Here is a 15037-nt window from a genome sequence, read left to right on the forward strand (position 1 = left end):
ATTTCTTATTTTGACAATTGTTCCATCTATTGTTACAATGAAAGCTCTGCAACCACGGCTGGTATGTGTGCAACACCATCTGGCCTTTATTTCATTACTATTCCTCCTGTCAAGGCCGAAGTTAAACCCTTGATAGTGTAACATTTTATGACCCTGCCGAGATATAACGAAAGTCAGCTTTCCTAAAAAACAAAAAATTGCAACGATTGTAAAAATTACGGAACTGACATGTTGACATGACAGACACACATTTATTATAATAAATTAAAATGTAACATTTATAAACAACATAGAGTTTACATGACGGGTTTATTGGAAATATAATATTAGCTTAAATTAATAAAAAAATATTTGAACAAATCTTGGTTCTTTGGCTCACGAAAGACTTGAATCATCAGTAGCAGTAGTCCGTTGGATGTGAAGGGGACTGATGAAGCTGGGACGGCGTAGTCTCTCTGGTAAGCGTATTACGAAATCATCACATCTACTGGAGTCTCATAAACTTCTGGTATTACGAAAACATTTTTTTTGCCGTTGAGCCAGTAGACATCCTATTATACTAATTTAAATATAAATAATTTTATCATGGTTATGATTATTATCGATATTAAGCACTTGATGTCCAATAGTCATAATAACAGCTTTGCACCGTCTTTTTCCTGAGCTGGAGCAGACCCATCGATTCTTCGGCCCGTTACTTGTATGACGATGGAGGCTGAACTTATAACCTTGGTATTGAAGCATTTTGTTCCCTTTGCGTGATAATACGTACTTTATTTCATCTGAAACGTTAGATATATTACAAATACATTTAACTTCAGTAAATTATACATAATTTTAACCTTATAAGTGGCTATACCTATGTGTGCCCCAAACAAAGATATGTAAAACACAGTTTTATGCATTTTTAGATATCGCTTTATCGTGTTCCACGGAGTCTTAAACGTTTTTAATCATGCATTTCCACAATGTATACCGCTATTTGGGAGGACCGAGTATCAAAACTCATTATTTGCAACAAATATTTTTTATTAGAATCTTTGTTACAGTTGTAATAATCGCAGATATTTTTATGAATATTAACACATTTCAAAGAATACCTTCGACATTATTCCACTAAGCAATCAAGCATATAAGGAAATTGTTCATCTATTTAATTTACCTTTTCGTTTGTTTACCTTACTGACTTAAGTTAATTTTTGAATATTAAAATAATTAATTAAAGGTTTTTAGAAAGATTATTGGTATTATTTTTATAGAACAGTGGCTCACCTTATGTTAAGTAATATCGCTGCCCGTGGACCCTCAATGCCAGAGGTAATTTGAAGAATTTGAAGATTTATAAAAGTCGAATTGGTTCGAAAATACTTCAGTGGGTAGTTGGGTCCACATAGTGGAAGGACGGAGGTCAAGGTGAGTATATGTTTAAACAAAATTTGGCCTATGGTTGTGAGAATTAATGATCCGGACGATTTCATCATTAACAGTGATAAGACGTGCTTTGCATAGTCGGCTCCGAGTGCTTGTACAAATCCAATACATTTTGATACTACCACTTCGGGCTTTATTAATACTGAAATTATATCCATTATATTCTATCATCCTGTTGCCCCTTGGTGAAAGCTTGTACTGTACTCTACCTGTGGACACAGCAGACATTATTTGAGGCCAAGTAATAATATCCTGACCATATCAGTTTTTCCGCCTCGGGATACAGATTTTCCTTAAGTTAATTATGCACACATTAACTAACATATAGCGTCCCAACAAACAGAAATCCTCGGAGCAGTAAGGTCGTTCCGTGAAGGCTGCCCTGAAGAACAGACTGGGTGGGAAGTGCCCACGAAAATTCTGAGCTTCTACCTTTGACCAAATGTAGACGCTCATTTGGTCAAAGGTAGAAGCTCAGAATTATATAGAACAGTGGGGAAACTGACTCAACACTACACACACACACACAATAGTAGATTAGTTCAAAAGGAATTGGTATGCAACAACATACCCACAATTTAGTGGGGAGCTGGTTCCATAGTTTTATGCAAACATAGTTGTGGTGCGCGGCAATAAGTCTGTCTTAAGCGCTCAATTGTAGAACGACGAGATTATTGACCCCCCCCCCATGTAACGCGCCATAACGTTTTTCTGTACCCAAGTATAGTAAAACGTTTCGTGACCACCTAGTGACTCTACCGAAAAGTTACCATTATGTTGTGTAAAGTACTGGAGAGTCGAAAATAATAAAATTCGTTACGTAATACTTGAACGCTCCCGAGGGCATAAAAACATTTTAGGTAAAATTTATCTTTATTTACATATACACATACGTTTATAGAATTTCATTAGATAACCACAAAGATAAATGGTTAAACACTTAAAACTGATAGTGGGTGTGTACATTATTGTAGCTTATTACTTCATCATTTTTAGTAACGACAAAAGCTTTACACTTCCGACTTTTTGCGCTGGAACATCTCCAGCGTGTTATCATTGATTTTTTGCTAACTCGGTTAAAATAAAAGTGAAAACCATCACAATCTATCATCGTATTACCACGGCATGAAGTTACGAATTTGAATTTTTCTGAAAGTAAAACATATATTAATTAAAATAAATAGCTAAAAGTCGATACTAAAAAAGAGCTAACTTATTTCTATTAAATTATTTGTAATTCTTTTTGATTAAAAATACCAAATTCCAAAACAAATCTAATCAAAATAACCGAAATAAGTCTTACTCGGGGAACTAAATTCTCCTAAGACTTTTACAATTTTAAATTTAACATAACTGATAGTAAAATTAAAAGTTTAAACGATAATATTTCACTGTTGGCACTTAGATACAAATACAGGAAACATTTACAACAAGTAATAAATCCAGGAAAGGGTAGTTACCATATTATATCGTCCTGAGCTGTCCTATTTTTAGAAGTGAAAAAACAAAATTATCGTAAAAGAAATGAGAAAATATTTTATTTCTTTACCTTTAAAACATGTCACGCAAAGGTTTTGATTGTTCCTGCAAAAAGAAATTATTTTTCTAACTTTTCTATTTTCTTGGGTACTACTAAATGTTCACCGCAGTCTCTCTAAGCACGTTGCACAATTTCTCCGGTTAGCGCTCATAAAAGCCATGAACAAATCATTTTAGAAAATCATGTCAAACCCAAGTTATGTAACCTAACTTTAGTTAAGTTACATATAATTTTTATAGTTAGTAAATATAAGCGTAAACAAAATTCACACACAATCATTGCACACTTAAAACCAACATTAAGCTCTTTAATTGTTACACAGCTTGAAATAATGTATTTTATTTGAACATATCCATACAAAAAAATGCACCTAACTTAAGTAATTCCCTTAGATAGGATGTTTCTTAATACCGTGTTATATTAAACAGATCAGTTTGACGACAGAATTCACTGTTGGAAACTAATAAATAGGTTCTCAAATGAAATTAAAAAGTTCATGTAGAACGATTTCATAAGGTAAGGTTTTGATAAACACTATCAGGTAATTTTATTGCATTTGTGTGCGTTTACGTATACACGGATGTCGTAGATTTTTGTGCCTTATTTTCTTGTCCGCAGTTTTTAACTTTTATTTCATCTGATATGTTATGATAAAGCAATTGATCTGATACAGATTTAAAATATCACCTTCCCCGGCACTATAATTTCAAATAGCTATTCCAACTTCAATCTTCATTTGTTGCACCTTTGAGAACTACATAAACGACGTTATCATTAATGAAAGGTCTCATACGGCCGTGGTGGACATCAAAATGAAGAGAGATTCGGCTTAAACAACATTGTAAATACAGAGAGGTGGAGGGCGCGCAAAATATGCAAATCTATATAAATTTACAATAAAATATACATATAATTAATAGCTTATTTATTTCAGATTATATTCATATTAATTTCAGTTTTGGTTCGGATTAGTAACCATTTGGCCTTAGATGCTATGATAGTATTAGTAAACGAAGCAAAAAAACCTTTATTTCAATATAATGGGTCATGTGTATGTGTAATATTGAAACGCGCTACTTCATCCTGTACAGTAACCATAAAAGCTCTACATTTTCGACTTTTTGCGCTTGAACACACCCAACGCTTCATCACACCGTTAGTATCACAAGACCGAAAATTATAATGGAATCCTTCATGCTCTATCATTGTATTACCACGACGCGAAGTAATAAATTTGATATGACCTGAAAACAACCATATATAGTATTACTAGCAGAATCGACCAAGTGTTGCTGTGGCTAAGGTTTTTGTTATATTACATAGTAGTAAACTATTCAAGGGAAACCGTAGAACACCAGTCATGGGGACCACCATGCTTTTATTGTAGTTATGCCATTAAATTGTGAAATGCTTATGCGAAACTACTTTGAACACAGGGCCATCTGCTAGAATTGTGAATAAAAAATAAACAAATAATTTGCAATAAAATAATATACCCATAAATTAAGATGTAAGCGATCCTATCATTTAAGTTAGATCAAACTGCACATGGTGTGCAAATTTGATTGAAATCGGGTTAGTAGTTTAGAAGTCCATAGCGACAAACAATGTGGCTTAGTAGTCGCTCGGTTTCCGTTAAAATCTTTGCTGTGCGCAATTAGAGGGCCGCGCACACCAGCTGCCCACTGAAGTATTTCCGGACTTAAGGTCCTTCAACAAAAAAGCGTACAAATTCCTAAGAGGCTTATTTGCGAGCCTCCTGGCAGTTTAAGCAGTGAGGGAACGGCGGTATCACTCAACATCCTTTCAATCTTACGCTTTAAAACAGTAAGTAAATTTTCAAAACGTGAAATTGTGAAATTAAAAATAAATTTTTTAACTAAAAATATGGAAAAATAAAAAAGTTAAATTCAAATTCCTAATTATTTTAATAAATTTTTTAATAGCCCCCCCTTAACAATAGAATTGCCCCCTATGGGGCGTTGGGATACACTGGCAGGTATTCTCAGATTTCGATTTTTAAAAACTTTTCCTGTTTGCATTTCAATTAAATTACGTAAGGGCTAATGATAGAGACCATATTACAGTATAAAGTTCATATTTAATAACACAATTATCAGCACAGCAATATATATGGATATCGCAGCCAACTAGCTTAAGTAGCCAGTTTATTAAATGTTGTTACATATACTACGGGTGAACATCTTCAAGCCGCTACTTAACGCCGCCGTAGAGTTAAACGGCTAGGCTGTTAATTGAACGGCTAATTAAGTTAGTTAGCTGCAACATGGATACCTTAATATATATTATATTGTATAATAATTGTGAGGGTCCGACGAACAAACATTTAACACAGCCACAGCTACAGGAATCACACTTACGTAATAATAGTTAATAAATACCCTAGTAATGTTCATTTCATTAACTTATATATTATTCCACTTTGTTAATAAAAACGAATAATCACATATTTGAAGAAACATTTTTATTTCTAAAACGAAATCTCTTATTACAAGATAAATAAAATTTTTGGCTTTTATTTGGTTTCTGATTTAAGATCTTAATGAAGTCAGCTTTTGTTCACAAAAAATATAAGTTTTTTTTATGAAACCGAGTTTACATTCGTAAACAAAAACTCTTGATTTTGATAAAACTAGTTTCTTAATAATACCTAATAAAAATAGTCTCAGACATCTCCAAATATGTAGCCATATTAACATACATACACTGACGAAATTGCACACGCTTGAACTCTAAATACATCACCATAAAAATACAATGTCACACAATACTATTTTTGATATTATATGCCTAAAAAGGGTCGATGGTTATGTGTATTGAGAAAGTATATAACTTCACTGTCTACAGTAATCAAATTAGCCTTACAACTTCGACTGCGGGAACTCGAACAAACCCAACACTTTCTTTTGTGACTGCTCCTGGATTTCTGGAGATAAAAATTGAATCCTTCATATTCTAGCATCGTATTGCCGTAGCGTGAGAGTTTGAACTTCAATTTTCCTGTAAATATTAATCGACATTTAATCACTGCATTGTTTGAATAAAATTAATAATTAATTTTGTATATACTCGTTGAACACAAGTGAATTATGTTTATACAAAAATATTTCTAATTAAAACCAATAATAATAATAAGTAGTAACAACCCTGTAGTCTCTGTTACTTTTCTTGATAATTTTCTTAGACATGATCAGCTTCTGTACCTGACACAAGTCAAAGATTTTATGTGTTTAGGTCATTTACCTCATGATGTCTTAGTACAAATTTTAATAGCCGTGATTTGAGCGCACAACTCAGGATTGAGAGTTGCACGTATAAACCACTAAGCCAATATTTCTTTCAATACCAGAATAATTTTACAATTCGTCGTAACGCAAATAACATTCATCTTTCCGTTTTACCCTCTATGCAAAAAATAAATAAAATATATTAAGAAATAACTGCATAGCTATATATATCGAGAATACGTTTCGGGGTAAATACTGCTAAAAAAAGATTTAAAATAATATAATTTTATTTTAATACTTTTATATCACTTAGCAATTACATAAAATCGTTTTAAGTTTTGTCGTTCCATTTCACACAGTCAAAGTAGTTGCATAATCATAAATTTTTCCTTAGCCTGAGAATAAAACCTAACCTGTTTTTGAACTTATGTGGCTTTGTGATTGTGGCAACTATCGTGGAACAGTACTTCATTATTAACCATAAGGACATAAGCTTTACATCCTCGGCTGCTGATTTTCGTACAAACCCACTTTTGTTTCGTAGTTGTTTTGTTTTTCAAGCAATAGTTGTACGCATTCCATCGTACCATTTTGTGACCTCTACACGAGACTGTGAAATAAAAATTACCTGAAAGAAAAATGCGATTATAGCTTTCTAGTAAAACAAAAGGTTTAGAATTGTAAATTCTTCTTTACATTACACGGACGATACATTTTAGAATTAAATAAAACTAAATGTTTAAACGATCTTTAAGATCCGACAACGTCTAACGAGAGGAAAAGCATGAAATATGAAGTTGGGTTACTGCATTATTTCGATTAGCATTTGAAAAAAAAATTAGTTTTAAAATATAATAAGTATATTAAATATATTTATATTTCCGAACCAATTCAACTTAGGTATTTTCGAACCAATTCGACTTAGGGTCCTTCAAGAAAAGAGCGTACCAATTCTTAAAAGGCCGGCAACGCACTCGCGAGCCCACTGGCATTGAGAGTGTCTATGGGCGGCGGTATCACTTAAGCTCAGGTGAGCCTCCTGACCGTTTGCCCCCCGTTCTATAAAAAAAAATGAAAAAAATACCAGTTCTCAAATCAAGGATGTAGAGCGGTCAAGAACTGGGAATTAGATATTTAGTAGCCAAAGAAAGTCGGAAAGTTACTAGTCATTAAACCATAGTATTTAATGTTTGTTATATTTATGGACGAACTGCTCGCCCGCACCGGGCACACGGGCAAGTATTTCCGAACCAATTCGACTTAGGGTCCTTCAAGAAAAGAGCGTACCAATTCTTAAAAGGCTGGCAGCGCGTTTACGAGCCTTCTAGCAGTGCGAGTGTCCATGGGCGGCGGTATCACTTAACATCTGGTGAGCCTCCTGCCCGTCTGCCTCCTGTAACCCAAAAAAACATGGAAGTGTACATAGAAGAAATTGGGACACATCGTTCAGATTGGCCAGCTCGAAGTCCTGACCACAATCCAATGGAGTTTCATCATCGGACATCGAGGCAGAAAACGAAATTCCAATTCCACCCGTATCACCTCGACGTCCGTCGTTCCACATGGGAGCGTTTTTAAGGCGGGTTTTGCCGTTTATTTCCAAACCAATTCGACATAGCGTCCTTTAAGAAAAGAGCGTACCAATTCTTAAAAGGCCGGCAACGCTATCGCGAACCCTCTGGCATTGAGTGTACATTGCCGGCGGTATTACTTAACATCAGATGAGCCTCCTGCCCCTGTATTTTGGCCTAAATATACAGGTTGCCTGGAAGAGAACGCTAAAAAGCCCATTTCCCACCTATTGTTTAATTATTTTATTTGTGCTGTATTTGCGACAACGAAGTGTAAATAAATAAAATAAAACAACTATGTATATATAGAATTTTTTAGTTGTTGCTTTTTTTGTTCTAAATATGTTTTGTAAAACTTCATTACAATGAAACCATTAAAAATAATATAACAATTCAAGGCTCAGGAAGGGAGAACTGTTAAACTGCTATGCTTAGTGGTTATGAGAATTATTAATAGAAATTATATCATCACTAAATGTAATGATAGCAGCCGTACAGCCTTTGTTTTTCGCTGTGCACAACCATCGGAACCTTGGACCGCGATTTGTGGTCACTTTATTAAACCTGTACTTTCCAATAGCAATCACAGGGTTGCCATATCTAGAAGTTGTGAAAATAATATCTGAAAAACCAATACTTTACAATAATACACCTCAAATTTTATCATTTTTAAAAAATCATTCCTAATTCTAAAATCTAAAATCTGTCTGGGAATAGAAGCAACGATTGCTTTACGCTTCATAAAAACTTTTGAGATTTACAGTCTTTAGTTCATACACATTTATATATATCTTAAATATGTTAACGACATATCTTAAATATGTTATATATATCTTAATTATGTTTTCACATAATGTTAAGGGGATATCAGACATTTCAATCAAAAATATATACTAAATTACTAACCTGAAAACATCACAAAGGTAATTTATTTAGATATCTACAATACAGAACAAATACATATACACCAAAAAAAAGTACAATAGTATCTATACATAAAACAAAACAGGTACAGAAAACAAACAACTTATAATTTTTTGTTATCCAGTGAAAATTTTTAAACACCAACTTCGCGGCGTTACTTTCACATTTCAATAAAATATAAAAAACCGTCGAGTTAATTTGCGTTGAGACTTCTCGACTCTTCTACTAACTCAAAGAACCTTATGTCCCTCTGGTTCGCCTCTGTTCTGGCAGCTCCTACCACTCGAAGTGAATTTGTTTCTAAGAGCGGATCCAGAATTCACATCAGAGGGAGCAGTCAGAGTCTACATTTTATTTTATGTGATTTTATAATGAAACTAGCTGCCCCCGCAAATTTCGTTTCTCCTTAATGCTTACCTTTTTAGTACATACCAACATGGAAAATTTTGCTATGCCACCCCATGCACAAAAAAATTCATAAAGCGTGAGCCGTTTCGGAGGAGTATGGGAACGAACATTGTGACACGAAAATTTTATATATTAGATGGTAATAACTGAATAGGATAGCTTTTACATTTTTTTCACTATAATTAAAATCTATTTTGTAACACCGCATGACCCACCCTAGATCCTCCCACGACAGAATCCAGATTCTGTTTCATATTCAACAATGCTTGCATTTGAGTTACATACATAGTAATTCTTTAGTTTGTTTTTTTCTAGTAAATTTCTTATTTTTGTTGAAGTGAAACTTTTTTATCGGGGTTGGAAAAAATTGTAGTGTTACATTTTTCCGTTACGCACCATGTTGCTTTTTGAAGTCAAACTTCTTTATCGGCGTTAGAATGAATTTTTTATCGACGTATGGGAGAAATTTTGTAGCAAATCGTCACGTTTTTCGGTTACGCGCCATCTTTTTCTTGTCCCTACCACGGTTGATCCGAAGAGATTCGAAGCCATTAATAACAAAAATATATAATAACGATAACAATGATAGTAATAATTCTATTAAAATTAATGAAATTCTGTAATAATCTTAGTAGAAATAAGGTAAAATGAAATAATTGTATTTGTTTATTTTTTTAACCAATTTCGTTAAGTTGCATATAGTAGATCATTTTTCGAAAAATAAGGTCATAAAGAAGTTTCACTTCTTACGTGTGTACACCTAGTACACGCACACATTTTTTTTTATTTCGTGTGTTTTTATTGGTTATGCATTCTTGTTGATTTAGGGTCACCTCTTAGGATAGGATTATGTGTAAATAAAGCAAAATACATATTTATATTTTTTAATGATTGTGGTTTTTAACGAAACCATAAAGCTGATTGTCTATTGTTATAGCAGCACATTTACAACCGAGATTCCTTCTGACACATATCCACCGGGACTTCCCATCACGACACTTAGACGCTATATTAAATCTATATTTACCGTAAACTAATACTGGTCTACCATATCTTGTGGTTTGAATCTTTGCTGAAATGAAATCATATTATTATAAACATGTAACAAATACCAGTTCGAATCCGACGGAACAGTTTGGCATTGGTAAAATGGAAGGCTCACCAATATATCGTAGAGATAATTCACTATACACATAGTTAATATAAACATAATTAATTATACATTTATGTATAAACTTTAGCATATTATTATTTATTTAAAGGAGATGTTTGATGGCTTGTTATACAACTGAGAAGGCACTATATGTACTTAGTGTCATATTATTCAATAAGAGGGAATACTGATTCTTAAAAGGTCGGCAACGCACTTCCGAGCCTTCTGGCAGTGTAAATCCATGAGCTTCGGTATCTGTACAAATTAAGGTGAGCCTCCGAATTTATCCTGTTCTCTGAGTGAGAGATTTTATTAAAAAGCGGCATTAAAAATAATTTATTTAATAATAATGATAAGAAGCATTGAGTAACTAGAAAGTTGTAAAAGTGTAAAATCATTTGTCATGTCATACATTATTATGAAAAGAATACGTAAAATAATTTGAAAATGCTTTTTACAAATTCACAATACTCCAAAGTTAGCAGTTCATAAAATAAATCAGCTCTGTTTAGAGTATAGTACTTTGTCGCTTTTTATAACAAAAACAATTTGAAAGAAACGAATTTGTAGTCTAATTGATTTTTCATTGAATCTTTAATAAACTATATAAAACTTCTGTGTTCATGCAATGTAAAAAATATAAAACGTATACTTATTAAATCTAACCGAATTTGTTTCAATTTAGTATAGAAATTACGAACAATTTCATAATAAACAATTTATACATTCACCAATACAAAAAAATATTTTTTCACCACGATCTTACACATAGATCGTATTTTACAAAAATTGCCTGGGAACTTGTTACCGATAAAACAAAATTCCATTTTATAAAATGGAACAAATCGTGAAATAAATAAGTATATATAAATGAAAACAATATCCCTATAAATACAACTAAACACCCTCCACCTTTACCCGACTGCGTCGTAGCAATGTTCATGTACAACCTGTTATGAAATATGTCGCTCGGATCACAATGTTCGCACAATGGCGGTTAACATGCGTTTCAGACTATTTTAATAATTCATTCATATAAGGAAGAAAGAATAAGTCGAGAGCAAGCCACTAAAGGCTCATTTAATACGTACTATCAGCACGTAATTTGTCTGTGCACGTCCTTTTAATAGAAAAAAAGCATCTAAAAACTTGACAGGCTCAAATATGCAGTCGGGTATATTAGTTTAATAAACCTTCTTAATAGATAATCTTAAATCTGTTAGGAGTACTATGAGCTTTGGGGTTGTGGTCCCCCGATACGCGTACAATTGAATTGTCCACTGTGTGCAAGGAGGCTCTACAACCAGTCTTAGCCTTCACACACACCCATCTTGATCTGTTCCCATTTCTCGTTACTCTGTTAAATCGGTTTTCTCCAATTAAAATCACTTGGTTCCCCCTTTGCGATTTCACGAACATCGGTTTTAAATCTGTAAGGCAAATTTATGTCAGTTTTCTGAAAAAATACAGTTTATTTACAACTAAAACACTAACTATGTACCACAACAAATTTTAAATGATAAAAATAATTTTGCCAAACTTATGAAAAACTACTTTTAATTCAAAAATATAAGCAGATACATTTATTACCTTCCCTGGTTTGGTTACATTTGTAATAATCTAACGCGTTAAAATAAATAATTAATAAAATATTTATTTTTCTTAAAACAAGTGAAATTAAAAGACCATAGAGTATAATTTATTTTTTATTTGTTTAACATTACTTAATTTCAATGTAAACGATTTTTTAATCATTATCTGTATATTTAATCTTTCAAAAGTAATATTTATCTTAAATTACTCGCAAGCTTCAAGTGGCCATTCTTCAAATGGTTGGGTGCGAAGGATGGTGTTACCAAGTTACAGTGCCACATACCATAGCCATTTTTGTCATTTTGAAATGTCAGACACTTCTTGGTGCGTACAAAAAATAATTTTACTATCTACCAACATCTAATAAAAATCCAACAAAAATGTATTTATTTTTATTCCTTTCATTATTAATTACAATTGCAAACAATTGAACAGTTCTGATTGCTATATTATATTAATAGTACAGATAACAAAACCTACCATTTCAGTTGTTCCTAAGTTTGTGTCACATTTATTTAAGCCCAGAACTGTATTTTCGAGACAGTATACATTGTTTTATTAAGACATTTCAATAAATTATTAAGTTCTGCACGACTTCAAATTATTCCCCTTCTAATGGTTAATTGTTATTTACTGACAATACTAATGTCCATCACAGCGACGCTCTTACCAGCCAAGACACGTAGCACTGTACCGCCCTAGACTCACTCATTATTATTTTAATAAATTTTATTTTAATTTTAATTAGAGCAGTGTTGGCCTAGTGGCTTCAGCGTGCGACTCATACCAGAGGTCGTAGGTTCGATCCCCAGCTGTGCACCAAAGGACTTTCTTTCTAAGCGCATTTAACATTTGCTGAAGAACACCTGCTTGCATATTCGATTTAAAAATGATCATGAAATAGATTCAGAAATCTGAAGCCAAGACCTAAAGAGGTTGTAGCGCAACTGATATTTTTTTTTAATTTAAATTATTATTAATGTCAAGCGTGTGTAAAAATATGAAAATTAATTTGACACCTATGGAACAATCTGGTAATCCGCGTCATGCTAATTTTAAAATCTAGTGGTTATGAGTTCCTTTAAATTTAATTAATTTTTTTTCCAATGTGTACAAATAAGCTTTGCATCCACTCCGTTGCTGGCTGCAAAACCACCTCACTCTGCTCCCTATAGCGATATGCTTCCAAAAACAATAGCCTTGGTAATATATCATAGTCTTTCCTCGTCTAGACAGTCCGAATATTAAACCTGTAAAAATATATAAAATATCACATAACATCAGGTTATCATGTACCCGCGTTAGAAGTTATACTTCTTTGGCGTAACAAGAGCAAATCTTTTCAAAAAATTTATTCTACGTTTGTAGAAAAAACGACACTAACAATATAAAAAACTAAGATGTTGACTATAGCTAACTTCAGGGTGCGCGCATCGTTCAAATTTACACTCATAATTTTTCCCTAACACGTCAAAGGAAGTATAACTACAAAAATCTATTCTATTGAATATTAAATCATTAGCAGCTTTATATAAAGAAAGACAATAATTCCAACATTTATTCACAGAAATTACAAATAGATGGAATATTTAAAATAATTTATTAAAATTGCCTACAAAGCACTACATGATCCCTAAACACATCAACTATAAACTTAGCCACGCAAACATTTTAGCATTAAACACGAAATATTTGAAAAAGCACACATCTTTTATTTTCATTTTAAAAGTTAACCATAATTAATATTTTTTTTGGTAAAAAAGCCATTCGTTTCTAAGTCCATAGTACATTTAAAAGTGAAAGCCTTCTGGTCACACAGACACATTTTTTTATGTGTTGTGTTAATGTACATATGGTGGCCAGTCTAAAACAATTTTTTTTCAGAGTGTGAATCTAGTCCCTTGTTCTCATAATAACGCCATCATCAATGAAAACTTCAAAATACTCTAATAAAATTAATTCCTTATTATTATACATAATTATTACACAGTTTTAACTATATACTTTTCTGTTTTAAAACTGTGTAATCATTTAATATTTTATAATGAATGAATATATATACAACAAATATATACGCTGAAAATATGTCCAATAATTTAAATGCAGTAGCAATAATACTTACTTAATACTAACATTAAATTCATTTTCTCAGATAACAGAATTGACAACATTTCATTGTGAGAAAATAATTGAAAATCTACGATTGTAGATACTTCAAAATTCAATTTCAACATTACTAAAATTGATTTAATATTTTGTACTTTACGAGCTGTTTACGTCTTTGTAGTACGTAAGAAATTGAAACACAAGGAATGATAAATTCCATGAAATAAAGTCAACTATAACACCGATATAACTTGATTGTTTTAATGGGTTTGGAGACTATTTTTACCCTTAGGCGTCCATAAATTACGTGAGGTGTTTAAGGGGGGGGGGGGGGGTCTCGGCAAATATCACGCAATTTTTTTTCTGATTGAAATTTTTTTTAGGAAAACTAAAGGTCATCTCTACAACTTCCCGCTAACTCCATACCTAAACGCTTTTTCAACAACATTTCACTTATTTTGTTTTTGAGCTCGAAGAGCTCAATAGTACGAATTCTGTGTTATTTTGAGTACTCCGAGCTCAAAAAGATAGCGTTTACGTAAGAAACCCACATTTTGAAAAATCTCACGTGAGATTGGGGGAGGGGGTTGAATAAAATCTCACGACATCTCACCAGGGGGGGAGGGAGGTACAGAATATTAAAAAAAACACCTCACGTAATTTATGGACGCCCCCTTACCACACATGTTTTAAAAACTAGTCTACATTAACGAAATATCTATGAATTTTCATCTTTCACTTGGCGATTTTGATCATACGTAAACCAAGCAGGTGGGCCATACATGAATGGAAGAAGTTCTTTCAATTTCGGTGGATGGTTGTGGTTTTCATTCATGCTAACGATCTTTCCATCAGTGATGAGGATGACCCCCGGGCACCTTTTCACTTGGTGGGTGGAGCATACCCACCGATTCTTCTTTCTGCACTTTGTGTCACTCTTTAAAGAGTATGTATACCCATGAAGTTTCATCAGAATCTTTCCTTTCTGGGACGTGACGTATTCCACTGAAAATATTGAATTTTTAGATGGGAGTTTGTGTTTATTTATTTTTAGGATACCTAT

General features: G+C 32.8%; 1 protein-coding gene across 10 annotated transcripts in view; it reads right to left on the reverse strand.

Moving 5' to 3' along the window:
• The window catches only part of LOC125049347 (protein tramtrack, beta isoform), a 357718-nt gene that overhangs the window by 151118 nt on the left and 191563 nt on the right, over positions 1 to 15037 (reverse strand). Inside the window, exon 5 of one of the 10 annotated variants that reach the window (XM_047648547.1) lies at positions 10601 to 11705. The exons of 8 other annotated variants lie outside the window; for them this stretch is intronic. In XM_047648547.1, coding sequence (XP_047504503.1) covers positions 11473 to 11705 — 233 coding nt within the window. In that variant the 3' untranslated portion in view covers positions 10601 to 11472. Of the gene's footprint in view, positions 1 to 10600; positions 11706 to 14646; positions 14980 to 15037 lie in introns of those variants that run through there. One more of the 10 variants, XM_047648534.1, reaches the window with a different exon arrangement.

The sequence above is a fragment of the Pieris napi genome, chromosome 5 (assembly GCF_905475465.1).
Source record: "Pieris napi chromosome 5, ilPieNapi1.2, whole genome shotgun sequence".
Classification (NCBI taxonomy): domain Eukaryota; kingdom Metazoa; phylum Arthropoda; class Insecta; order Lepidoptera; family Pieridae; genus Pieris; species Pieris napi.